We start from the raw sequence: 24237 nt of genomic DNA, 5'->3' as shown, positions 1-24237 counted from the left end.
GTGGTTCCAGCACCTGCAAAACCTGGTTCAGAGCTAGTTCCAGGACAGGCTCCAAAGCTAGAGAATCCGTCTCGAAAAGTGAAAAAAGTAAAACAAAATAAAAAGGGGGTAAGGGACATAGACTTAGTGCCACAATCTTAATTTAAATTAAATCAGCACACACGCCCAGCACTTTGATTCCTGAAGTCAGATTCATTGAATTCCAGGCCAGCACCCTCCCTCAATCACCAGACTGCCTAGTGTCACAACCAAGTGTAAATGGATCTGGTAGACACCTCAACTTTTTACTTGTACCTGGGCCGTAATCACCACCAAACAAATAGTCCCAGTATCCCAACCACTAGTACATCTTCTAAATCTCTACAAAACAAGGAGAATGACCCCAGTCCAAAAAAAATCTTTATGTTCCTTTATTGGAGCAAGATTCCTGACGTATACAGTGATGTATTTACTAAACAAGAGTCCTGTGCAGAAATTACACACTATCCATCTAGACAGATTTGGTTACACTTTGCCTACTGATGGAGTAGTTCCATTTATAGTTTTATACATCAAAAAGCTTTGAATTTGACCAGGCTGTCCATTAATCATCTCTGAAAAAGTGGCATTTAATTTTAGCTCTATTTTACAGCATTAAAAAGCTTATGTATCAGGTAGCTTTCCAAAACATTATTCTCTGCACAATGGCGTTGAGCAGATAAAACTTCTTTATCCACCCAGATTCACAGAGTCTGAGAGCTTTGCTACATACCTGGGACAGTGCACTCCCAACCACCCCAAAGACTGCTGACTCTGAAAGCCCATTTCCTTGGTCAGTTCAAATTGCCAATGAAGACCCGCCAGCAGCTGTCCTTCGTACAGATGGCATTAGAGCAACAGGTCTGTGACATGGTGGGAGCAGGTGCTGCCATATATCCAGGTAACTAAAGGCCCGTTTTTAAAAAATGCCAAATTGAGATAAAAATCATGGGTACAAGTCCATTGCAGCAAACTGTACCCACATCACCCAGTTACGGAGACATTAAGACATGATTCACATCCCTTTAACTCAATCTGCATAGCCCTGAGGTCATCCTGCAAAGTGCGTATCAAAAAATATGAAGTTAGGGAGACAAAGTTTGACATGATGTCATTATGCAGGTCAAACTCGGAAGGTCATGTTGAACATCTGTTCTGATAGAAAAGCATCCGGTCCTTTGTGTACACATTGGTTTTATTGTAACAAAGCAACTTGTACACTTCAACATTTAAAATGAGCATCTTTTCCTTCCAGTGAAAACCAAAAAACTAAAAATAAAAAAAAAAATTAAAAATAAAGTTACAACAGAGAATGTGAACTCCAAATAAACCCCTACAGGTTCTGCTGATTCTCCCATTGAGTGGTAGGGCTCGAGTCATCGTTAGGAGAGAATTTTATTTTAAAAGTGTCATCTTAAACTGCAAGGATGTCTGTTAAACATCACAATTAAACATGCCAAAGGAGAAGCCATGTTGTCACAATGCCCACTTACCCCCCCAGACACCTCAAACCCACCCTTGCTGACCTTCTAACCCCCCCTTTTTTTCTTTTTTTTTCTTTTTATTAAACAAGAGAAAGTAGACAGATACATGTTGGTAAATGCTAACTGTCTGTATTCACATAGACACAGTGTAATCTCTGAGCCCAATATACAGAGAAAGGAAAAAAGCTAGAATTCTATGCACTACTACACAGGGGCCTAGCACCCTCCAGCCTCCAGCAGAGCCAAAGGGGCTGGAGGGCTTTTCTTTTTTCCCACAGAGCATGGTGGTGGTGGTGTTGAATCCACAGTTCAAGACAAGAAAAGATAAAAATTAATGTAGAACAGAGTAGTGGAGATTCTTTCTTTTCCCATTGTATTTTGCTCAAGACATTTCCCCAAAAATAAGTTGAGAACCATGGTATTGAGAAGCGAGACCTCAGAAACAGGGCGACGGAGCACAGGAGGGATTGGGGACGGGAGGGAAATGACTGCAACTTGCTCCCAGGGACTGGAGAAATTTAATAAAAAGAAAATAAAAAAGAGAGTCGGAATCCATCAGTCTTCTCTGCTAGTCATCCTCGCCTTCATCCTCCTGAAAGAATAAGGGACCAGTCAACCATGGGGCAAATTCTAAGACTTTTCACTACTTTTGAACACACAATGAACCTTATCAAACACAGAACACTCAGTGGAGAACCCAGTTCTTCTAGGTGAAATATGAATCTTCATTAAGTAAACACTGGCAGGAAGAGTATGTATGTTCCTGGATTAAGAGCACTTTAGGACCCCAACACCCACACAGCAGCTCACAATCACTCTTAACTTCAGTACTAGGGGATCCTATGCCCTCTTTTGATCTTTGCAGATAAATCATATGTAGTACAGACATGTAGACTAAACTTTAAACAGAGAAAGTCTCACATGTTAATACCTCATCTCCCCTGATCTCCCCACATTCTAATATTCTACAGCTTTATTATTTATTATTATATTCTTTATATATATAATTTCCAAAGTCACTAGGGGTTTAACAAGTTTCCTTACCTCTCCTTCTTCCCCTTCATCATCATCTTCATCTTCATCTTCTTCACCTTCATCTCCTTCTTCATCAATATCTTCCAAGCCTTCTTCTTCTTCATCATCATCGTCATCATCTTCTGCCTCTCCCTCTTCATCGTCCATATCAGGAACCTTAAAAAATCAGGCGATGTTCCTTTATGGACTGAACTCTCTTTGTAGGACACATTAATACCCTCAAGTGAATGAACATCACCAACTCACCAAATAGTACTGCAAGGGGTTTGGCCAAATGTCATCTTTGATGACTTCTCCTAACTCATCTGCACCTGCATCAGAGTGGTCAGTAAACCAGGTAAAGAAGCTCTCTGGCTCTTCGTGTTGTCTCTTCCTGCTGGCCTTATTCTGTGTTTGACTCGAGCGTTTTGTCAAATCCTAAATGAAAACATCAGTATGTCCCATTATTACCTTTCTACCACACACAAATCCCCCAAAGCACTAAAGATCACTATAGAGCAATTACTAAGAACAATTATAAAATGTGTGTGTCAAGTGCTTTCACAGAAGTTATGTGCCTATTTGATTTCATAAAAATCACTTCCACTAGCCGGGCGGTGGTGGCGCACGCCTTTAATCCCAGCACTTGGGAGGCAGAGGCAGGCGGATCTCTGTGAGTTCGAGACCAGCCTGGTCTACAAGAGCTAGTTCCAGGACATACTCCAAAACCACAGAGAAACCCTGTCTCCAAAAACCCAAAAAAAAAAAAAAAAAAAAAAAAAAAAAAATCACTTCCACTGTAGACCTAGAAGTCAGACCCGTGACTCCAGCACTATGCAAACTTTGTACAATTAGTATTGTATTGGACCTCTACAAACCAGAATTTCTAAACTTTTCACCCAGTGATCTAAGGCACTGAGCACTAGCAGATTCAGCTAAGCCACAATCTATCAAATACCTTTCCAGATTTCCATTTGATTTCAGTGGACTTTGAGGATGGGTCACCACTCTCATTCAGATGAAATTCTTTGGAGAGAACTTTATTTTCGAAGTAGGGATTTTCATCAAAATACTGTAATAAATCAAAAGATTAGCAATCAATAAACAACTCTCATAACCAAAGCATACATTCATTCTCAGTGGCAAACCAGATGTTCGATACTTACAAAATCTATTCTGTAACCTGATTTAATGTCTTCAAATTCTGTTACTTCAACTCTGGTTAAATAATGCAGAGCCTCTTCGTCTTCCTCCCCAAGCAGTGCAGACACTAGAGAAGCAACTCACTTAATGACCACTTTATAGTGTTTCCAAGTTCAGTAACAGCTTTGCTGACAAACCCACTGACTCCATGACTTACTTTGTCCTGACTGTGCCCCCAGAATGCCCCAATTCCTGGACACATGTCCCCCAATAACCTTCATTATTGCTAACCCCCCACATACCTTGTGGATGGTTGACAAATGTGGTTACCCAAAAATTTGGGATTTTAGCGATCAATTCTGACCTCTTCTGAAAAAACGGTTGGCGGAGTTTATTATATTTTTGTTCTACTTTTAGTATTTCCTCACTTGCTTGTTCATTAAGTCTGAAACAAGGAAGGCATATTGACTGTGATGGCTGACAGATACAACTGTTTACAACCACAAAATTTCTTACTGGCTTCAGGACTGCAAACAAAAATGTATAGAAGCAGACTCCCCAGTTTATCCCTGAAGACAGTAAAGCTAAATATCCAAACTGACACATCTTAGCAACATTATTCTCCTGTAGGGGCCTAGTATGTGGCACAACAGCCCCCAGGCCTCTCTGAGAACCAAATCCACAGAACCAACTGGGCATCTCCAGTCCTGGCAACATTGTATTTCAGCACAGTCTATTCCAGGCTATTGAGACTGGGCCTCCCAGTAACACAAAGTATTAAGCGAAGGTGCCATACTATCCATGAAAATCCAGGTAGTCAGGCAATTTTGTAGCCTCCAAAAGCAAACCCAACCTACAGTCTCCCTGCATCTGGGAGGTTGAGGTATGTTTATGTTTACTTTAACCAGGAGTTATCACTAGACCAAGAAACCGTACACATTCACCAAAACCTTCCTTGACTGACTGCAGGCCAATCAGATCCTCAAGAAAACTTCCATAAAGTGAATTAAATAAATTTACCTGTCTATTTCATTTTGTACTTCGTCAATGTGTTCAATTGCTTCTTGCTGTTCTTTTTCTGCAAAACAAAAACAGGGACGAGACTCAATACAAATTACAAGCTACACTTCCCGACATGTGTAGGAATGTGCTTCCTGCAAAGCATGCTCCCCACGTGCTCAAGCATACAGTTGACAAATTACTTTCTCGTTTCTTGACCCTAAATTAAAGTATCTGCTAGCCTGCTCAGGAAAATGCTTCATTACTGGATCACTTTTTAAGAGTTTAAGGCTTCAATCATCGGCCTTCATTATGAAAGGTGAGGAAGAGGCTAAGCCTCATTCAGAAATACTTCGTGTTTATTACTAATCACATTATACACTTGCAGTAAAACGTGCCAGCTGCTAACTGAATGTGGAAACTAATCCATGACAAATTCGGATACTACCAACTGGTACAACGGCTTTAAAACAATACCACCGCCTATTCCGGTTATCAACATATACCAACAAAGACCAGCCAACCACCAGTCCACCAGAGCCGCCTCTGCAGTGGGAGATCGGGGACCCGATTCCAACTCCTTCAACCCAATCCCGAGGAGACTGGTCATCACACGCGGCCGTGCGCGATTTCTGAACGCACTTACTGGGAAAAGGCCGTCCCCCAAACTAGCAAGCACCGGGAGGAAAGGGGGTGTGATCCAGATTCGTGCCCTTTTGTCCGGTGAGGACTGTGAGGGCCTTTACAAAGCCAAGTGGGCGTGAGGGGGCCCCGCTCGCGCGGTCCATTTCCGGTAACCAGCCCCGGGCTCCGCCGCTGCCCTTTGCTAAGAACGAGCCTCCCGGCGAGGGCTGGGCGCCCTGAGGGTCCGTGGAAGGCCCTGCGAACCTCGGCCTCCGGGCCAGATCCCTCGCGCGCCCGGCGCGGCCGAGTGTGGCTGCCCCACGTGGGGCGTGCGAGCCGCGCAGCCCGGAGCATCCTCGCGCCGGCTCCGCGTCGCCACCCCGCCCCAGACCCAGGCTCCCGGTCCCGCCGCGGCGCCGGCTCCGGGCGGGAAGCAGGACGGCGGGAGAGGCCGGGCCGCAGGGCTGCGTCCGGCCGCACCATGTGGCGGCGGCGGCGGCTGATGGGAGCGAGGCATCATGGCGGAGCACAATAAAGAGAGGCTTCTCGGGAGGGAGGGAGGGGGAGGAGAGAGCGGGCGGGGGGAAGGGGGGGGTCTCCGCCCGCCGCGCAGGCCGCAGCGCCCCCGCCTAGCCCGCCGCCACCCCGGCCCCCCGGTCCCGCGCCGCACAAAAAAAGGGCGCCGGCTCCGCGGGCCCCCGCGCGCCCCCCGCAGTCCCGCGGCCCGGGCCGAAAGATGGCGGCGCGGCCGGGCCCCCGCCGCGCCCGGTCCTCACCTGAGGTCTCGTCGGCCCCGTCGTGGTTGGAGTTGAGCTCCTTTTTACTGGCTTTGGCCGTCGGCGCCGACATGGTGCCCTCCGCGGTCGGGGCAGGGAGCGGGGAGGGGGAGCGAAGGGACGGCCAAGGGGGCGGCCAGCGGCTTCCCCTCACGCCACACGCGCGGCGCCCGCTCGCTCCGGCCGCCTCCTCCCGGCGCTCACTTGCTCGCCCTCCCCCTGGCTGCCTGGCGCTGCCCGCGGGGCCTGACGCCGAGGCAGGCCCGGGCGCGTTGTGGCGGGCCCCCGGCCGGGGCTCTCGCTCAAGGCGGGGAGGCGGCGGCGGCTCGGCTGGACTCCGACTCGCGCCCCGCGCTCCGGCTCGCTTCTCGATTGCCCCGAGCCGCCTCCTCCTCCTCCACCACCTCCTCCTCCTCCTCTTCGCGGCGAGGGGCAGTCGGCAGAGCGCAGGCGCGCCAGGCCTGCGCAAGTCCCGCCCCCGGCCGGAGACGCTCGCGCCGCACAGCTATTGGTTGGGGCCGCGGGCCAGGGGGCGGGGCCGTGGCGGGTGGTGGTGGGGACACTGGGGCCTGGACGAGAGGCGGGAGGAAGCGGCTCCGCGACGCCAGGTCCGTCCCCCGCGCGGCGCTCCCCTCCCCCGCTTACCCCTTCTCCAGCCGACCCGGGACGTTTGCGCGCGGCGGCGGGCGCGCGGTGACTTGAGGGGCGGGGCCTCCTCTCCCCAATACCCGCGCATCACGTGGTGGCTGAGCGGCTTCCCTTCGCGGGGCTCCCGGGGGGCGCCGGAGAGGGGGCGCGCGCAGCCCCTCGGAAGTGCAGGCCTTGGGAATTCAGACTACACACACCCGCCTGACTCCTGCACCCCGGGCACGGTCGGACCTTCCTGTTAGTGGGAGAGACACCTCCATCCTTTTTTCTAGGTGCAGAAGCTGCGGACCTAACTCAAACTCTCATCTATCCAGTCTACTCCCAGGGCCCTGCTGTACCCTTGGGCCAAGTCAAGCGTCTCTGCACTCGACTCTCAAATTTTAAAAGCTGTCACACGTCCTACTTAAAAAGGTTCACACTGAAGTTTGAGTCCTCTGAATGTAGGAAGCGGCATTCTGCCACAGGTCCTTCGGCTAGACTTAGCCCATCTCAGCGGAGATGAGTTTTGGAGGCGACAAAGGGAGAAATGTTCATAGGCTCTTAAAGGGTAAAACAGCGAAAACCAGTTTTAGATTAAAAAGCCCTTAAGTACTATGTCGGGAGGAGGCTTTTCTGCTTAAACCATTTTCCACGGCTTGAAAAGACAGTAGCTCTTTTCTGTCTACCTGTATGTACTTCAACACGTGGTTTTGGAAAAGCCCTCTTTCTACCCGGATGCTCTGCAACTTGAGTTATTCACCCACCTTCCAGCATCCCCGTCTTATTATCAGCTCTTAAAGATAAAGCAGTGTGGCTTTAATAGTCAAGACATTCATGGCGAGTGATCAATAAATGTAAAAAAAAAATACACCATATATACAGTCTTCACAAACTCCAGGAGATTCATCTGAGCCTTCTGGCGCACCTTATGCTCAATGAATTCCATTCATCTATTGCAATTGGTAAACTTAAACCTGTCAACAGCCACTAAGGAAGCTTGGCGGTGGTGGCGCAAGCCTTTAATCCCAGCACTGGGAAGACAGAGGCAGGTGGCCCTATGTGAGTTCGAGGCCAGCCTGGTGTACAGCGCTGGTTCCAGGACAGGCATCAAAGCAACAGAGAAACCGTGTCTCAAAAAACCAAACCAAACCAAAAAAAAGCTGTCAACATTCACTAAAGACTCCCACAGTTCCCAAGCACAGGGACCTCCAGCACATACAACTATGGACAGGTTCCTTAAAGAGGGAAATACCTAACAACGAAATAAAAAGCAGAGGGATAAAATTTGTGATCTGTGACATTTGCTAAATCTCTGGTAACACTTTTACCATGCATGGGTAATTTCAAGATAGTCCTGTGAGGTCCTGGCACAGTTGCAAGAAATTCCACACAGCCGGGTGGTGGTGACAAAAGTCATTAATCCCACCCAGCACTCGGGAGGCAGAGGAAGGCCGATTTCCGAGTTCGAGGCCAGCCTTGTCTACAGAGCAAGTTCTGGGACAGCTAGGGTTTGTTGCAGAAAAGGCCTGACTAGGGGGAGGAGCGCGAGGGGGGGGGGATTCCACAAACAAAACCAGGCAAGTAGGTTGACTTAGGAAACCCTGGCAGAAGGACTTAGTGTCAGCCTGGGATAGTGTGCAACAGCGTCTCAAAAGGAAAAAATGTTGACGGCCACCTCACTAGGGCATTTTTATGGGTCACGGCTGGGATTAGTTAGCTATATCTTCATGCAACCCTCACTCAATATAAAGTAGGTTTCATACATATTAAGTGCTGGGAGTTAACCTAGGCCCTGGTGCCTACTAGACCAGCCCCTATTACCCAACCAAGTCCCAGCCTCAAACTGAACACATATATAGAACAAGATACAAAGTACATTTTACTCAAACTCAAGTTAATGGGACTGGAACCCCAGGCCTGGTGCCTGCTGAGCTTTCCTCTGGCTCCCACCCACAAAGCCTCACTCCTAACTGAAGTTTACAAGAAACAGGATCAAAATTTTTCTTTGAGGGGGGAAGGGAACTAGCTATGTAGACCAGCACAGTCTTGCCCTGAGTTCTTCCCACCGCAAACCATCAAATTTTCCCTGTGGCCTAAGAGACACAACCGACAGCAGCACTTGGCGCACACAATACAACCCTCCTAAGAACGCTGGATCAGTTTCTTTCCCTCTGTATTATAAAAACATTGGAAACTTTTATTTATTTAGTCATTTATTTTTGAGACAGGGTTTCTCTGTAGCTTTTGGTTCCTGCCCTGGCCACTAGCTCTTGTAGACCAGGCTGGCCTCGAACTCACAGAGATCTGCCTGCCTCTGCCTCCCGAGTGCTGGGATTAAAGGTGTGCGCCACCACCTTCCGGCGAAAACTTTTTACTTTACAAGCAAGAGTGTTTTGTGTGTGTATATATATATAAGTGTAGTGGTAGGATGCTCCAGGTGCAGAGAGAATGCTTGCTCTTCCCTGAGCTATCAAGTGTGTGCTGGGAAACTAAATCCAAGTCCTTCAGCCAGGCCAAAGTGCTCCTAAGCACCGAGCCACCTCTCCAATCGTTCTTTTGTTTTGAGACAGGGTTACTACTATGTAGCTTTGGAGCCTGTCCTGGAACTAGCTCTTGTAGACCTTGAACTCACGGAGATCTGCCTTCCTCTGCCTCCCGAGTGCTGGGATTAAAGCTGTGCCCAACCGTTCCTTTTTTAACTACAAGCTATATACCTCATTACACAGACTTAACGAGTCACTCGTAGGAAGAACTTTGGTCTGAAAAACCAAAGTGTTTTTAACCACAAAGCCTAGCTGGTGGGTTGGTACCGTTCCCCACACAGCAGGTATCCATGAAGTACCTGATCCACAGAAGGGGCTCTAGGGGCCTTATCGGGCACTGGCCTTCAAGACGAATGCAAGTTCACTAGGAAATGGAAAACAACGCAGAACGGTGAGAGATAAACATGGGAGAGGCCTGGCATGAATGCTATCAGGAAGTCACCAAGCACTCAAGGGCTGTTGTGATCTGATGCAGGGTACAGGGCCTGGCAGGCCACTAGTGTCCACTAAGCACACTCCGGAGGACTGGGGGCTGCACCCTCCCATCCCTTGCCAGTAAACTAAATGGAAGACCATGCAGCAAGTTTGGGGCTCCATATCCACCAGGACCTGGTCATTAAGGTGCTCGCCTCTGGATCAGAAAGTTAAAGGTCACCCTCACTGACAAATTTGAGACCAACTTGGGATTTCCTTTTTTTTTAAAAAGGGAAAACGCCAGGTATGGTGCTGCCTTTAATCCCAGCATGGCAGAGGCAGGCTGAGTGCCAGGCCAAGGAGGGCTGCACACAGAGACCCCCGTGTCTTTTTATCACTCCTGGGACATAGGGCAGTTCTCTGTCTGCCATTTGAAAGGCGAGGGACTGAACCACAGCAAAGGGAAACAGGACCACAGAAGTACTGAGATGTCCGCTTCACTCGGTGCCTAGTGTTCCTTCCACCCGTGGCACGAAACTTCAGCCAAACACTTTCCCTCGGCTTCCCGGCCCTATACCAGACCCAAACCGCGCGGGAAAACTCCACCATACTACGACTCGGAGTCGCGTCTAAGAAACGCAGCCCTCACGGTCAACAGAGGAAGACGAACACAAAAAAAGATGATCTGAATGAAAAAATGAGGGGTGTCACTGGACGCGGCCAACAGTAGCTTTTGATAGGAGCTTAGGCTGAGGGGGAGAAGCTGGAGAGCGATCTACTCCCCCCACCCCAGGGTGGGAGAGACACGGGTTTCCGGGAAGAGGACAAGTCGTTATCCAGGGCAGAGGGATGAGAGAACGCAACACCCAAGTGTTTAGGTGGTTAGCACTCAAAGAGCTAGAGGAAGACCACCACGTGGGGAACCCGGAGAAGTGGGTGGGGATCAAGTGGGCAGGGTCCTCGGTACCGGAAGTCTTAGTTTGTACCTGGAGAGCAACCGAGAGGCTGTCTCACAAGTCTGGGGGCCAGTCACGTGACGAGCTTTGCTCGGGCAGGATGGGAGAAGGAAGCTGGGAGCCACACGAGGTGGCAGTTATTCAGGCCAGAGTTGTGGGTGGCGGCTGCAGCAACAGGGAGACCAACCTAAGAGGGCTTGAACCTCCAAGCCTCGGAGTTGGAGGAATGGGGAAGCCTCAGAATGGTTGGTGGTGCATCGACCCGCGCAAAGCTCCAAATGAGAGAGTTTGGGGGTTGGGAAGAGCAAGCTGGGTCCCACGTGGTGTCGCGGGCCAGAGGAAGTCCCCCGTGCACGGGTTCCCCAGTCCCGCGCTTTCCGCTCCTTCTCTCACATCGGCCTCATTCCCCGCCGCCCTGAGCTGAGAGCCTTTCGGGAGAGTTTGTGGGGGTCCCATCTCCCGAAGGATCGGGGAAGGGAAAAGCCAATCACAGAGTCGATCAGCAATGAAGCGATGGAGGAACTTACCTCCCTTCGGCAGGCCGGGAGAGGCAGACTTGTCCTCCAGTTTCGGGGACGGAGCCGATTTGGGTTTCTTGGACTGAGGCAGAAGCGCAGATTGCCGTTTCGGGGCCATGACACGAGGGAAGTGGCTAGAGGCCAGAGGCCAGCTGCAGAGAGGAGGAAGAAACTCGCAGGAACTGAGGCGAGCTCAGGTGCGGGAGATTTATGTCGGCCTCGCAGCCGCCCTGCCCGCGGGGGATATTTACATGACAGTGGGACACACACCCCCACGCCCCTTCTTCCAGCCTCCTTGCCCTCCCTCCAATCAGCAGAAACTTCTTTGAGTTGCTCTCGGCGGGGGCTTCCCGGCATTGGAGGAGGGGGCGGCTTCAGCGAGAATAGCGCCCCGCCGCCTTTGAACCCCGGATTGCATTGGGAAGCCCGCGGCCCATGGCCCTGCCCGCCTTCCAGAGCCCCTGCGCTTCGCGCCCGGCCCCCATCGAGAGTTCTTCCTCTTTCCCTTCACTCCCCAGTTTGGTCTCCAGCAGACTTAGAGGCGTTCTGTTGCCTCACCTCGGCCTGGAACATTCTTCACGCTTTCCAACCCCTCTACTCGTGCGTCTGGCTAGACTCTTTCCGAGCCTGCAGATCGCCGCTTGGAGGAACAGATGAGTGTTGGAAGAAAAGGGATTCCCGGGCGAGAATTACAAAAATTGCGGCGGGGGAGGGGAGGAAAGACTTGGCGCACCCATTCCATCTACCCAAAAGGGATTGAATCAGAGAAGTAAAATGCGCTGGCTCAGTCTGTCGTCTTTTTGTTTTTACTTTTGTTTTTTGATTTTTCAGGACAGAGTTTCTCTATGTAGCCCTGGCTGTCCTGGAACTCATTTTTTAGAGCAGTCTGTCCTCAAACTAGAGACCCGCTTGCCTTTGCCTCCGGAGTGCTGATTTAAAGGCGTGCACTACCACAGCCTTTTAGGCTGTAATATTGGCACTCAGAAGTTGAGGAGGTTCGCAGATTTCAGACCAGCCTGAACTAGAGTGCAAAACCCTGCCCCAAAAAAACTAAAAGAAAAAAAAGTGTGTGTATGTGGTGCTGGGGATGGAACCAAGGCCTTCAGCGAGCACACACACTACTGCTCAGCTACACCTTGCTCCTGCAGGGAGGATTCCAGAGCATCTACCTTTGGTGCCACATACCCAGGTAATAAAAAACAAACGTGGACGGGCCGTGGTGGCACAGGCCTTTAATCCCAACACTCAGAAGGCACAGGCAGGAAGATTTCTGAGTTCGAGGCCAGTCTGGTCTACAGAGTGAGTTCCAGGACAGCCAGGGCTGTTACAGAGAAACCCTGTCCTAAAAAAGCAAAAAGTAAATAAAAAAGAAACAATATTTTATTTAGAAAAGTAAATAAAAAAGCAAACAAAGGAGCGTGCCGCTCAGCAGTAGAGTTTGTGTCTACCAATTGAAAAGCGCACTAAACAACAATAAGAAGCAAGGAAATGGGCCGCGGTTCCAGGTGCTTTCTGTCAGGCCTGAGGAACTGAATTCTATTCCCACAAGTAGTGCTATTACTCCCCCATCACACACCGATTGTGCACACACCACACACACACACAATCACACAGTTTGTTTTTTTAATTTTTCTGAGACACAGTTTCAAGATATAGGCTGGCCTGGAGCTTACTCTGTAGACCAGGCTGGCCTCGAAGTCAAGATATCTACCTGCCTCTGGAGTACTGAGATTAAATTCCTGTGCCACCAAACCCCGGCTCAAAATAAATCTTTTTTTGGGGGGGGGCGGGTTCGAGACAGGGTTTCTCTGTGGTTTTGGAGCCTGTTCTGGAACTAGCTTTTTTTTTTTTTTTTTTTTTTTTTGGTTTTTTCGAGACAGGGTTTCTCTGTGGCTTTGGAGCCTGTCCTGGAACTAGCTCTGTAGACCAGGCTGGCCTCGAACTCACAGAGATCCGCCTGCCTCTGCCTCCCGAGTGCTGGGATTAAAGGCATGCGCCACCACCGCCCGGCTAATAAATCTTTAAAATATAGTTCAAGCTAGGCATGATGGCACAGACCTTTAACCCGAGCCCTCAAAAGCACAGGCAGGTAGATCTCTGAGTTCCAGGCTAGCCAAGGGAACACAGTGAGATCCAGTCTCAAAAGAAGAGGAGGAAGAGAAGGGGCTAAAGGTGGCTCAGAAATTAAAAGTTTCCTTGCTCTTGTAGAGATGGCAGATTTCTTTCCCAGCACCCACAATTGTCCTTAACTCCACTTTTAGGGAAGCTGACTGCCTTTTCTGGCCTCCCAGGGCAGTAGACACACAAGTGGTACACAGACATTCCTACAAACAGGACACCCATACATATAAAATAAAAATAAATACTTTCAAAAAAAAGTACTAGCCAAGGCCAGTTATCTCAGCACTTGGGACTGGGGCAGGGGGAACAAGAGTTCAAGGTCATCCTTGAGTCTGTGTGCATCACAAATTTGAGGCCAGCAGCCTGGGCTACAGACAGAAAGCTTTCTTACACACACACACACACACACACAGAGAGAGAGAGAGAGAGAGAGAGAGAGAGAGAGAGAGAGAGAGAGAGAGAGAGAGAAACTAGCAACTATCCTGAAGGTTCTCAGCTGGAGGGCAGGCAAGGAGTTCTCAGCCAATGGGAGGTTGGTGGAACCACTCTGGGCAACTGCACTGGGTCACAGAGGCTGGAGATGAACACAGTCCCAGCAACCACTCCCGCTTTGCCTCCAACAGAAGCACCTGCAGAGATGCCCAAATGCTCGCAAAGGCTCACGCACTAGGATTCACAATTGCACACCCAACCTGTAAGGAAAGCTTTTGCCAAAAGACAAGAATGAAGCTTAGAAACGATGTTGGGTGGAGGACAAGAGACACAAATAGTAAACACTGGGGTCTTGTTTCTGTAACTTACAGAATCAGGCCAGACTTGGTGGACCGCATTTGTAATCCACCTGCCCAGGAGGCTGAAACAGGACTGATGCAGCATAGAGGTTTACAGAGTGAGACCTTGTCTCAAAGGCAGGATGGCTCGGCGGATAAAGGCTGACTGCCTGGGCTTGATCCACAGGACCTACGTGGTGGAGGAAACCATACTAAAGATGCAAGATGTGGCTCATGTGCACATTCACATATACGTGATAAAAAAATAAATATAAAGCAAACACAATACATGTAATTTAAAACTTTTAGAACTGGAGAGGTGGCCCGGTGACTAAGAGCACTGCTTGCTCCTCCAGGGTAGCCAGGCTCACTCTCTTCCACAAACATGTTGATGCACAAACTCTAGGCACAGGGCATCCTCTTTTGGCCTCCAGGGGCACCAGGCACATGGTTGGCACACAAACATACATGTAGTCAAAGCATGCATACACATATATAAAGTAAAAATAATTGAAAATATTTTTAAATTAATTTTATTTATTTATTTTTAGGTCTGAGTACTCTGTGTGCATATATACCTGCATGCCAGAGAGGGCATCAGATCTCATTAGAGATGGTTGTGAGCCACCATGTGTCTTCTGGGAATTAAACTCGGGATCTCTGGAAGAGTAGCCAGTGATCTTAACCCCTGAGCCATCTCTCCAGCCCTGAAAAAAATGTGTGTGTGTGTATACATTGGTTTTCTGAGACAGGGTTTCTCTGTGTTTCTCTGTGTAACAGCCCTAGCTGTCCTGGAACTTGTTCTGTAGACCAGGTTGGCCTCGAACTCACAGAGATCACCTGTCTCTGCTTCCTAAACTTATATTAAAAGCATGAGCCACCAACGACCAGCCTGAAAATATTTTTCAATGTTTATCTTATGTGTATTTGTGCACCTAAGTGTATGTATGTGTACCACATATGTGCTGAAGCCCTCAGAGGCCAGAAAAACCATCGGACCTCTTACAAGTGGCATTATGGATGCTTGTGAGCCACCGTGTGGGTGCGGGGAACTGAACCCTATCCTCTTCAAGAGCAATAGGTGCTTTAAATACTCAGTCTTCTCTCCATCCACATGATTAAATCTATTTCAGATAAATAAAACACAGCATCCTTTCGACTGACTGAGGATGTGGCTCGGATGGTGGAACACTAACCTAATCATACACAAACCCTGGAATCCATTCCCAGCACCACAAAAGTTTGCCTAGTCATGTATACCTACATCACACACGAAGTAGAGGCAAAACTATTAGAATTTCAAGGCCAGCCTGGGACACAGGAAAACCTGTCTCAAAAATAAAAAAGGAGCCGGGCGGTGGTGGCGCACGCCTTTAATCTCAGCACTCGGGAGGCAGAAGCAGGCAGATCTCTGTGAGTTCGAGGCCAGCCTGGTCTACAAGAGCTAGTTCCGGGACAGGAACCAAAAGCTACAGAGAAACCCTGTCTTGAAAATCCAAAAATAAAATAAAATAAAAATAAGAAAGGACAGACAGTGGTGGCACATGCCTTTAATTCTAGTACTTAGGCAGAAGCAGGTGGATCTCTGTGAGTTGGACGCCACCTGGTCTACAAAGTGAGTTTCGGGACAGCCAGGACCGTTGCACAGAGAAACCCTGTCTCAAAAAGTCAAATAAAATGATAAAAAATTAAATGCAAAGATAGTTTATGCTACAGAGAAACCCTGTCTCGAAAAAAAAAATGATAGTTTATGATCTTAGAAATTCAGGGTGCGCCTGGAAACGGATAAAAGGCTCACACCTTTTACCCCAGCGCTCAGGAGGCAGAGGCAGGTGGATCTCTGTGAGTTCAAGGTCAGCCTGGGCCCCAGAGTGAGTTCCAGGCTCCAAAGCTACACAGAGAAATTCTGTCTCAAAAAAAAAAAAAAAAAAAAAAGGAAAAAGAAAAGAAAGCAGAGTGAAGTAGTCACCTTGCCTTGGTAGGACATGTGTCACTAAATAAGACAGTAAGCATTCCTCTCTTGGAGCCCATTCTTAATTCTCCCTCACTTTTCCTTATTAAATCCTTGTTTCCCTAGGCCAATAACTAGGCAGTTCAGTCTTTGCATTAGGGGCTTGTTTATTAATTTATTTTATGTGTGCTTGTGTCTGCGTGTGCCACATACATGCACTACCCAAGAAGGCAAAAGAGGAGAGCCAATTCCCATGGTGCTGGAATTACAGGCAGCTATGAGCTGCCATATGCTGATGCTGGGACCTAACTTTGGTCCTCTAGAAGAGCACTGGTGCTCTTATCCCCTGAGTAATCTCTCTATCCCCAACACTTAAAAAAACAACATTATTTGATTGGGTTTTTGTTTTTAGAAGGGTGCATTTATCTACTATGCTGCAAAGTAACAGCAGAATGTAGCTGTTTTGTCGTTAAAGCTGGGTCTCATATGGTACTGCCCAGGCGATCCCTAAATTCTTTTAGTACATATTTTAAGTTGTTTTGTTTTTGTTTGTATGAATGCATACATGCCACAGCAATGCACACAGAGATAAATAGTTGCCAGGCTCTGTGGTTACCTCCCTAGGATGAGTTAGGCTCCAGGTTCCAGCTCCAGGACTGCCCAGGTAGGGGTGAGCTGAGGTTGAATGCATAGTGAAAGAAGAAAGGAGAGATACGAGAAGATTAGGAAAACAGATCAAAAATACATAAACAGCCTGGTGTGGCAGGCAGTGATTGCCTGAATCCCAGCACTCTGAGGCAGAGTTTGAGGCCATCCTGGTCTACATAGTGAATTCTAGGACAGCTAGGGCTACATAGCAAAAATAAAAACAAAATCAACCACCCCCAAAAATTGAGTGGCTAGAGAGACGGCTCAACGCTTAAGAGAACCTGTGCTTTTGCACACGATCTGGGTTCCTTTGTTCCTAGCACCTACAAGAGAGCTCACAAATGCCTGTAACACCAGAGGATCTGATGTGGCTACTGACCTTGACCTTCTAGGACACCAGACAGCGCCTGTAGTGTACTTATGCATTTGAAGATAACACTTACACGCATGAAATAAGAATAAATAAATCGATGTGGGGGTAGTAGCGCAGGCCTTTAATCCCAGCACTGGGGAGGCAGAGGCAGGTGGATCTCTGTGAGTTCAAGGCCAGCCTAGTCTACAAGAGCTAGTTCCAGGACAGGTTCTAAAGTTACAGAGAAATCTTGTCTCAAAAAACTAATTTAAGGGGCTGGAGAGATGGCTCAGTGGTTAAGAGTACTGACTGCTCTTCCAGAGGACCCGGGTTCAATTCCCAGCACCCACATGGCAGCTCACAACTGTCTGAAGATCCAGTTGCAGGGGATCTGACACCTTCACACCAATAAACAATAAAAAATATTAAAAAAACTAATTTAAAATAAATAGAACAAAACAGGGACTGTTGAGAAAACTTAGCTGAACAAGTGCTTGGTGCCAGCAAGCCTGAGCTGGATCATGGGAACCCACACGGTATAAGGGAGGACCAACTCCCGGAAGTTGTCCTCTGCTCTCCACACGCATACCATGGCACACACTCATGCAGGACATGCACACAGAGTAAATAAATGTTTGAAATAACTATAAGGAGATATTTTTTAAAAATGCAGTTTTAAAAAGAGGGGCCTGCTAGTTGGTGCAGCTGGTGAAGAAGCTACACAATAACCTGAATTAGGTCCTTGAAACTGTGAGATCTAACTCCAACCATTGTCTCTGCCTTCCACAGGGGTGCTCATGCGCCCCCAACAATAATAGCAACAACAACAAAGATAATACTAAAGCCGGGAACCAGAAATGCATGAAGTGGAAAAAGTAAATGGCCAAAGTCATGCATTCAGTTGTTACCATTTCTTTCCTCTGCAGCTCCCAAATCTTCCCTTCCTGGATTTCCAGAGGTTACTAGGCAACAGAGACAACCGGACTCCACTCCGCAGCAGCAGACAGCAGGAGTTGGTCGGGTACAGAGTAAATGGCCTCTCCTAACAGATCTAACAGAGGAATGGCTCTGAGAGGGTCAAATGTCCCGTGTCCCTGTGCTTGGGTCTCCAAGCCCAGGTGATGTGAATTCAGTCCCCTTACATGGTAGAAGGAGAGGAACCATTTCCGCAGTTGTGGCATCTGGCCACCACAGACACTCTGGCACACATGGGCATGAGCATACAGTAATAAAAAGTGAAAATTTAAGACATAAAATAGGGCCTGGAGGTGGTGGCACACAGCTTTAATCCCAGCACTCAGGAGGCAGAGGCAGGTGAATCTCTGTGAGTTCGAGGCCAGCCTGGTCTACAGAATGAGTTCCAGGACAGCCAGGGCTGCACAGAGAAACCCATTCTGGGAGGAAAAATAAAATAAAAACAAAGCAATTAGATATCTAAAGGTTTAGCTATCTTGTTCAGCTGTCTGTTTTGTTGCCTCTTGTAGTACCTAAGTGTATCTCACCAAACCTGGCCGCATTCCCTGAGGAAAAACCTAACTCAGCTTGCTGCAATAGCTTCGGCATGGATTCTCTGAGCCAAGGGTGAGGAGAGGCAGAAGAGTCTCCAAGTTCAAGGACAGCCTAGACTGTATGAGAATCTGTCTCAAAAAACAAAACCAATGCTCAGTGGTTAAGAGCATCCACTGCTCTTCTATGGGAACCAAATGCAATCCCCATCAACCATATCAGGTGCCTCCCAGCCAACTGTAACCGCGGCACCAGGGGATCTGGTGCTTCCGGGCTCCTCGAGCACCTATACTCATGAGCACATATCCTTCCACAGACACATAATTCAAAATATAAGTAAAAATGTTATTTTTAAATTAATGTACTTATTAAGAAGTACATTTAGCTGGTCCAGAACTGAACTCACTGTGTAGACCAGGCTGGCCTCTAAGTCACAAAGACAGACGTGTCCAGCCTTAAAAATCAATCTTTAAAAACAAGACAAGATAGGCTGGGCAAGCTGGAACACACCTTTAGTCATGGAGGCAAGTGGGCCTTTGAGTTCCAGGCCCAGTGAAGCCTTGTCTTAAAGAACAGAGATGGGCACCAGGTAGTGGTGGCACGAGCCTTTAATCCCAGCACTCGGGAGTCAGAGTCAGGTGGATCTCTGTGAGTTCGAGGCCAGCCTGGCCAACCAGAGCTAGCTCTAGCGCAGGCTCCAAAAGCTACAGAGAAACATTGTCTCAAAAAACCAAACCAAGGGGGCTGGAGAGATGGGTCAGTGGTTAAGAGCACTGGCTGCCCTTCCAAAGGTCCTGAGTTCAATTCCCAGCAACCACATGGTGGCTCACAACCATCTGTAATGAGGTCTGGTGCCCTCTTCTGGCCTGCAGACATACACACAGACAGAATATTGTATACATAAAAAATAAATAAATATTTAAAAAAAAAAAAGAAAGAAAGAAAAAACCAAACCAAATCCCAGCACTTGGGAGGCAGATCTCTGTGAGTTCGAGACCAGCCTGGTCTACAAGAGCTAGTTCCAGGACAGGCTCCAAAACCACAGAGAAACCCTGTCTCGAAAAACCAAAAAAAAAAAAAACCAAAAAAAAAAAAAAAAGAAAAAAGAAAGAAAGAAACCAAAAAACAAAAAAGAAAATAACAACTTAAAAAAGAACACAGCTGGATGATGATGGAGCAGGCCTTTAATCCCAGCACTCAAGAGGCAGGGGCAAGTGGATCTCTGTGAGTTCGAGGATAGCGTGATCTACAAAGTGAGTTCTTGGACAGCCAGGCTACACAGAGAAACCCTTTCTCAAATAGAAAAACAAACAGGACGAAACAAAATGTCTAAGTACATTTTACATACTAAATGGATAAACATTTTCTCATATATTGTAAAAATATTTTATCTAGGTTGCTATTTAATGCTTTTCTTTTTTCTTCTTTTCTTTTTCAAAACAGGATTTCCCTGTGTAACAGCCCTGGATGTCTTGGTTGTCCCCCTTTGTAGACTAGGCTGGCCTTGAACTCACAGAGATCTGCCTGCCTCTGCCTCCTGAGAGCTAGAATAAAGGCTTGCACCACCACTGACCAGCCTCTTAGTGGTTTTTAACTGAGGAGGGCCCAGGAAAATGTTTATTTGTACATAGTGAATATGCTCTGACAATTTTGATTCTTTTTTTTTTTTAGAATATTTATTTATTTATTATGTATACAATATTTTGTCTGTGTGTATGCCTGCAGGCCAGAAGAGGGCACCAGACCCCATTACAGATGGTTGTGAGCCACCATGTGGTTGCTGGGAATTGAACTCAGGACTTCTGGAAGAGCAAGCAATGCTCTTAACCTCTGAGCCATCTCTCCAGCCCAATTTTGATTCTTTTGATATGTAAATGCAACTGCAGCTAGGCAGTGGTAGCACACACCTTTAATGTCAGCTCCCAGGAGGCAGAAACAGGTAGATCTACAGATCAAGTTCCAGAAAACAGTCAGGGCTACACAGAGAAGCTCTGTCTCGGATAGCCTAAATCAATAAATAAATGCAACTTGTTCTGTCCTTTCAGGTATATGAAAGGACTTGCATGTAGGCTGGCTTGAACTCACAGAGATCCGCTCACCTCTGCCTCTTGAGTGCTGGGATTAAAAGCCTGCACCACAACTGCCCAACTGCCCAGCTACCTTTTTTTTTTTTTCGAGACAGGGTCTTTCCTGGAGCTTACTCTGTAAACCAGGCTGGCCTCGAACTCAGATATCCAGCTATCTGCCTCCAGATTGCTGGGATCAAAGGTGTGCATCTTCTTTGGTTTTCCAACGTAAAAATAAATAAATAAATAATAAAATAAATAAATAAATAATAAAATAAATAAAATAAGGGCGTGCGTCACCACCACGCAGTCTTTTTTTTTTGTTTTTATTTACAGGCAGGTCTCAGATGACTCGGTGATAAAGTTCAGAAGGCTTAATTTAATCCACACAACTGTTTATGTAGCAGATTTTCAACAGACCTAGTGATGGCAAATGAAATACCAGAAAAGGATGTATCTCCAGAACATTCGCGTGTTCACTCTCAATCGCTGTGTACCAAGTGTCCAATTCAAACCAGGCTGTAGGCATCATGTTCAAGGCTGTGAACAAAATACACACAACAGAATCTGTCTGGGATTTGGACAGAGACCTCAGGGAAGGAGACAGGAAGCATTGCCTTGACCAGGAAACAGAAAGGGCTGAGCCTGAGGCAAGAGCAGGTCCCAGAAAACAGACCGGTGCTCAGGGTTTTGCAGGCGTTGGTGACAGAAGAAGGGCTCAGAAGCTCAGAGGCTGTAGAACGTGAACTGTGGCAGTATTTGGCCCCTTTAAAAAAAAAAAAGTTCGGGCGTTGGTGGCTCACGCCTTTAATCCCAGCACTAGGGAGGCAGAGGCAGGCTGATCTCTGGGAGTTCGAGACCAGCCTGGTCTACAAGAGCTAGTTCCAGGACAGGCTATAGAGAAACCCTGTCTCGAAAAACAAAAGCAAACAAACAAAAAAAACCCCACACTTTATATTTTTTATATTTTATAATTAGACTTATTTATTTTTATATGTGAATGTTTTACCGAATGCATGTATGTCTGTGACCATATATATATAGCTAGGTCCAAGGAGGTCAGGAGAAGGCAGATCCCCTGGAACTAGATTTACGGACTGTTGTGAACCACCATGTGGAGAATCAGATCCTGGGAATCAACAGGTGCTCGAAGGAAGCGCAGAGGTGTCTTTCCAACCCCTTTCAGGAATTTGTTAGCAACCCAATACAGTGGTGCATGCCTTGAATCCTAGCTCTTTGTAGCACAACCAGGTGTTTCAAAAAACCAAAATAAATAAATACCTCTCCCAGGGCTTCTTTGGAGTGTGACTCCCCCTACCCTCGAGACAGGGTTTCTTTGTGTAGCCCTGGCTGATCTGGAACTCACTTTTTTTTTTTTTTTGGTTTTTTGAGATAGAGTTTCTCTGTAGCTTTGGAGCCTGTCCTGGAACTAGCTCTTTTAGACCAGGCTGGTCTCGAACTCACAGAGATCAGCCTGCCTCTGCCTCCTAAGTGCTGGGATTAAAGGCGTGCGCCACCACCGCACGGCTGGAACTCACTTTGTAGAGCAGTCTGGCCCTGAACTCAGAGATCCACCTGCCTCTGCCTCCTGAGTGCTGGGATTAAAGGCACGTGGCACCACTGCCTGGCCTAATTTTTTTAATTTAAATTTTATTATTTTTACTTTATATGTCGGGAATTTTGCCTGCATGCATGTCTGTGCACCAGGTGCATGTCTAGTGCCTTCAGAGGCCAGCAGTCTGTTAGGTATTTTCTCTTAGACAAACCTCTCCACCGACACAAATAATCTCAATCAAACTGAATCAGACCGAATTAAAGACACCCATGTTTAATGGAATGCTCCTGGGTGTCCCCAAGAAAATGTGGAGAGGGGAAGACCGCACAAAACCCAGAGACCACGTGTTCATTCTCTAGGGGACAGTTTTTTTTTTTTTTTTTTTTTTTTGGCTTTTCAAGACAGGGTTTCTCTGTGTTGCTTTGGAGCCTGTCCTGAAACTAGCTCTTGTAGGCCAGGCTGGTCTCGAACTCACAGAGATCCACCTGCCTCTGCCTCCCAAATGCTGGGATTAAAGGTGTGCGCCACCACCGCTGGCTCTAGGGGACAGTTTAAATAACCTGTGGGAATGGTACCGCCCTTCCCTGGGGAGAGGTTACTGTTTGGTGGGCTTTCTTGACCCTCCTTGGGGAGAGGTCACCGTGGTGGATTTTCTTGGAGGTGGAGTTTGGACTGAGGAAATGCCCAGGGGAGGGCCAGGAGCTCGGGTGGAGCCCCAAGCCAAATTTTCCAGACTTTTTGTAAAAAAGGGTGTTAGCAAGTTGAGGTGATGCTTTCAGCCAAACACAGATGGTGCCAGAGATGGTGTCAGATCTCCTTGGAACCAGAATTACAGACAGTTGTTAGCTGCCATGTAGGTGCTGGGAATTGAACCGGGGTTTTCTGTAGGAGCAAGGGGCCAGTGACTCTTAACCTTTGAGCCCGAGTGTGACTTTTTTGGAATCCTTGATGTTTGAATATTTTTCTAGAGTTTAGCTGGCCTCACAAAGAGGCTCTTTTTAGGAAGGACATTTGAGGAAGACTTCTCTATTGTATTTTCCTCCCTCCTCAGTGCTCCTGCGCTAATCTAATCGGCCCTCCTGGCCTTGGCTGTGGGGGAGGATCCTGTCTCAGGGTGGTGCACTGAGAACAAGCCCAGGGCGGGCTTCCCAGCCTGAGAAAAGAGGAAATGGGCCCAGTGGATTAAACAACAGATTACCGCCTAGAGACTCGGGGCTTGGTTTTGGATAATAGGCAAGCCACCTCTAGAATAGATGGTTTGGGACAGTTACAGATTTGTTAGTGCAATCAAGAGGTACAAGCATTAATAACAATTGAGCTATAGATGTAGTTCATCGGTAGAGGGTAGGGGTTGGTGTACAGGAAGCCCTGGGTTCAAAAAACAAACCAACCAATAAGCAAGCAAGCAAGCAGTTGCTTCTGTAGGTTGAGGATTTAATAACATTCATATGACTTTGGGTACTTTGCTTGACATGTTGTAGGTACTCATCTGTAATTGTGCCCGTGTATGTGTGTGTGTGTGTGTGTGTGTGTGTGTGTGTGTGTTGAGGACTGATCCGGGGCAATCTATCATTGAGCTCAACTTCATCCCCAGTGGTTGTGTCTTTAATTTCAGTTTAACAAGAATTTTATTTATTATTTTTTTGTTTAAACGTTCTCATTTGAGCCTTCTATCCATTGGGCCCCACTTTCGTTCTGTGTATGAATATTTTCCATTAAGGGAGAAACTGAAAATGCTCCCGACTCAAGCAGCGCACTGTGTGCTTTTGGAGTACTCGGAGGCTTCCCGTCCAGCCTGGTGTCCCTACCAGCTCGGCCCAGTAGGCCGCAGCAAGTCCCCCTCGCCTCTACGCGGGCCGCTCAGCGCCATCTTTGAGCCTGGAGCCCACGCCTCACTTCCTCCCTTCTTTTTATACCTTGAAAAGCTGTTTCCGACGCAAACATGGCTTCTGGGAATAAGCCCACTGACTTTTTGCTGTATTGACTGATAAGAGTCTTCATATTTTTCTTCGGATCCTTTAGGAAGATGCTGTAACCAGTTCAAAAATGGCGCCGTCAGCCTCACTTCCTCTTGCCTGACTTCCGCTAATGGAGGCGAAGCCGGCGGCGGTCAGGTCTCAGGGCGCCGGCGCGCGTGGGCGGGGCCGTCGCC

The 24237-nt window shown here is 47.8% G+C and overlaps 1 protein-coding gene across 2 annotated transcripts; it reads right to left on the bottom strand.

The window, feature by feature from the left end:
* Nucleotides 1–386: 386 nt before the first annotated feature.
* Nucleotides 387–11752, bottom strand: Set (SET nuclear proto-oncogene). 2 transcript variants are annotated; one of them, XM_041674210.1, is made up of 9 exons: nt 11675–11752; nt 11126–11268; nt 4680–4737; nt 3962–4104; nt 3683–3786; nt 3475–3588; nt 2784–2954; nt 2547–2693; nt 387–2094 (listed from the first exon to the last, which is right to left on the bottom strand). In XM_041674210.1, the coding sequence occupies exons 2-9, from the start codon at nt 11232–11234 to the stop codon at nt 2071–2073; spliced, it is 870 nt and encodes a 289-aa protein (XP_041530144.1). In that variant the 5' UTR covers nt 11235–11268; nt 11675–11752; the 3' UTR covers nt 387–2070. The 2 variants fall into 2 exon arrangements, with proteins under 2 accessions (XP_041530144.1, XP_041530145.1); XM_041674211.1 differs by lacking the exons at nt 11126–11268; nt 11675–11752 and adding an exon at nt 6059–6504.
* Nucleotides 11753–24237: the final 12485 nt, after the last annotated feature.

The sequence above is a fragment of the Microtus oregoni genome, unplaced genomic scaffold, assembly GCF_018167655.1.
Source record: "Microtus oregoni isolate MIOR12 unplaced genomic scaffold, Mior012 000025F_ref0000491, whole genome shotgun sequence".
NCBI classification, from domain to species: Eukaryota; Metazoa; Chordata; class Mammalia; order Rodentia; family Cricetidae; genus Microtus; species Microtus oregoni.
The sequence above is the reverse complement of the archived record's forward strand: the minus strand, read 5'-3'. Positions and strand labels throughout refer to the sequence as shown.

Coding starts and splice junctions, on each gene's coding strand:
- Set (XM_041674210.1), bottom strand. CDS start 11,234: ATGGCCCCGAAACGGCAATCTGCGCTTCTGCCTCAGTCCAAGAAACCC. Junction 4,105..4,679: donor GTACAAAATGAAATAGACAG/GTAAATTTATTT, acceptor TCCTTGTTTCAG/ACTTAATGAACAAGCAAGTG. Junction 2,694..2,783: donor ACCCCTTGCAGTACTATTTG/GTGAGTTGGTGA, acceptor TGATTTTTTAAG/GTTCCTGATATGGACGATGA.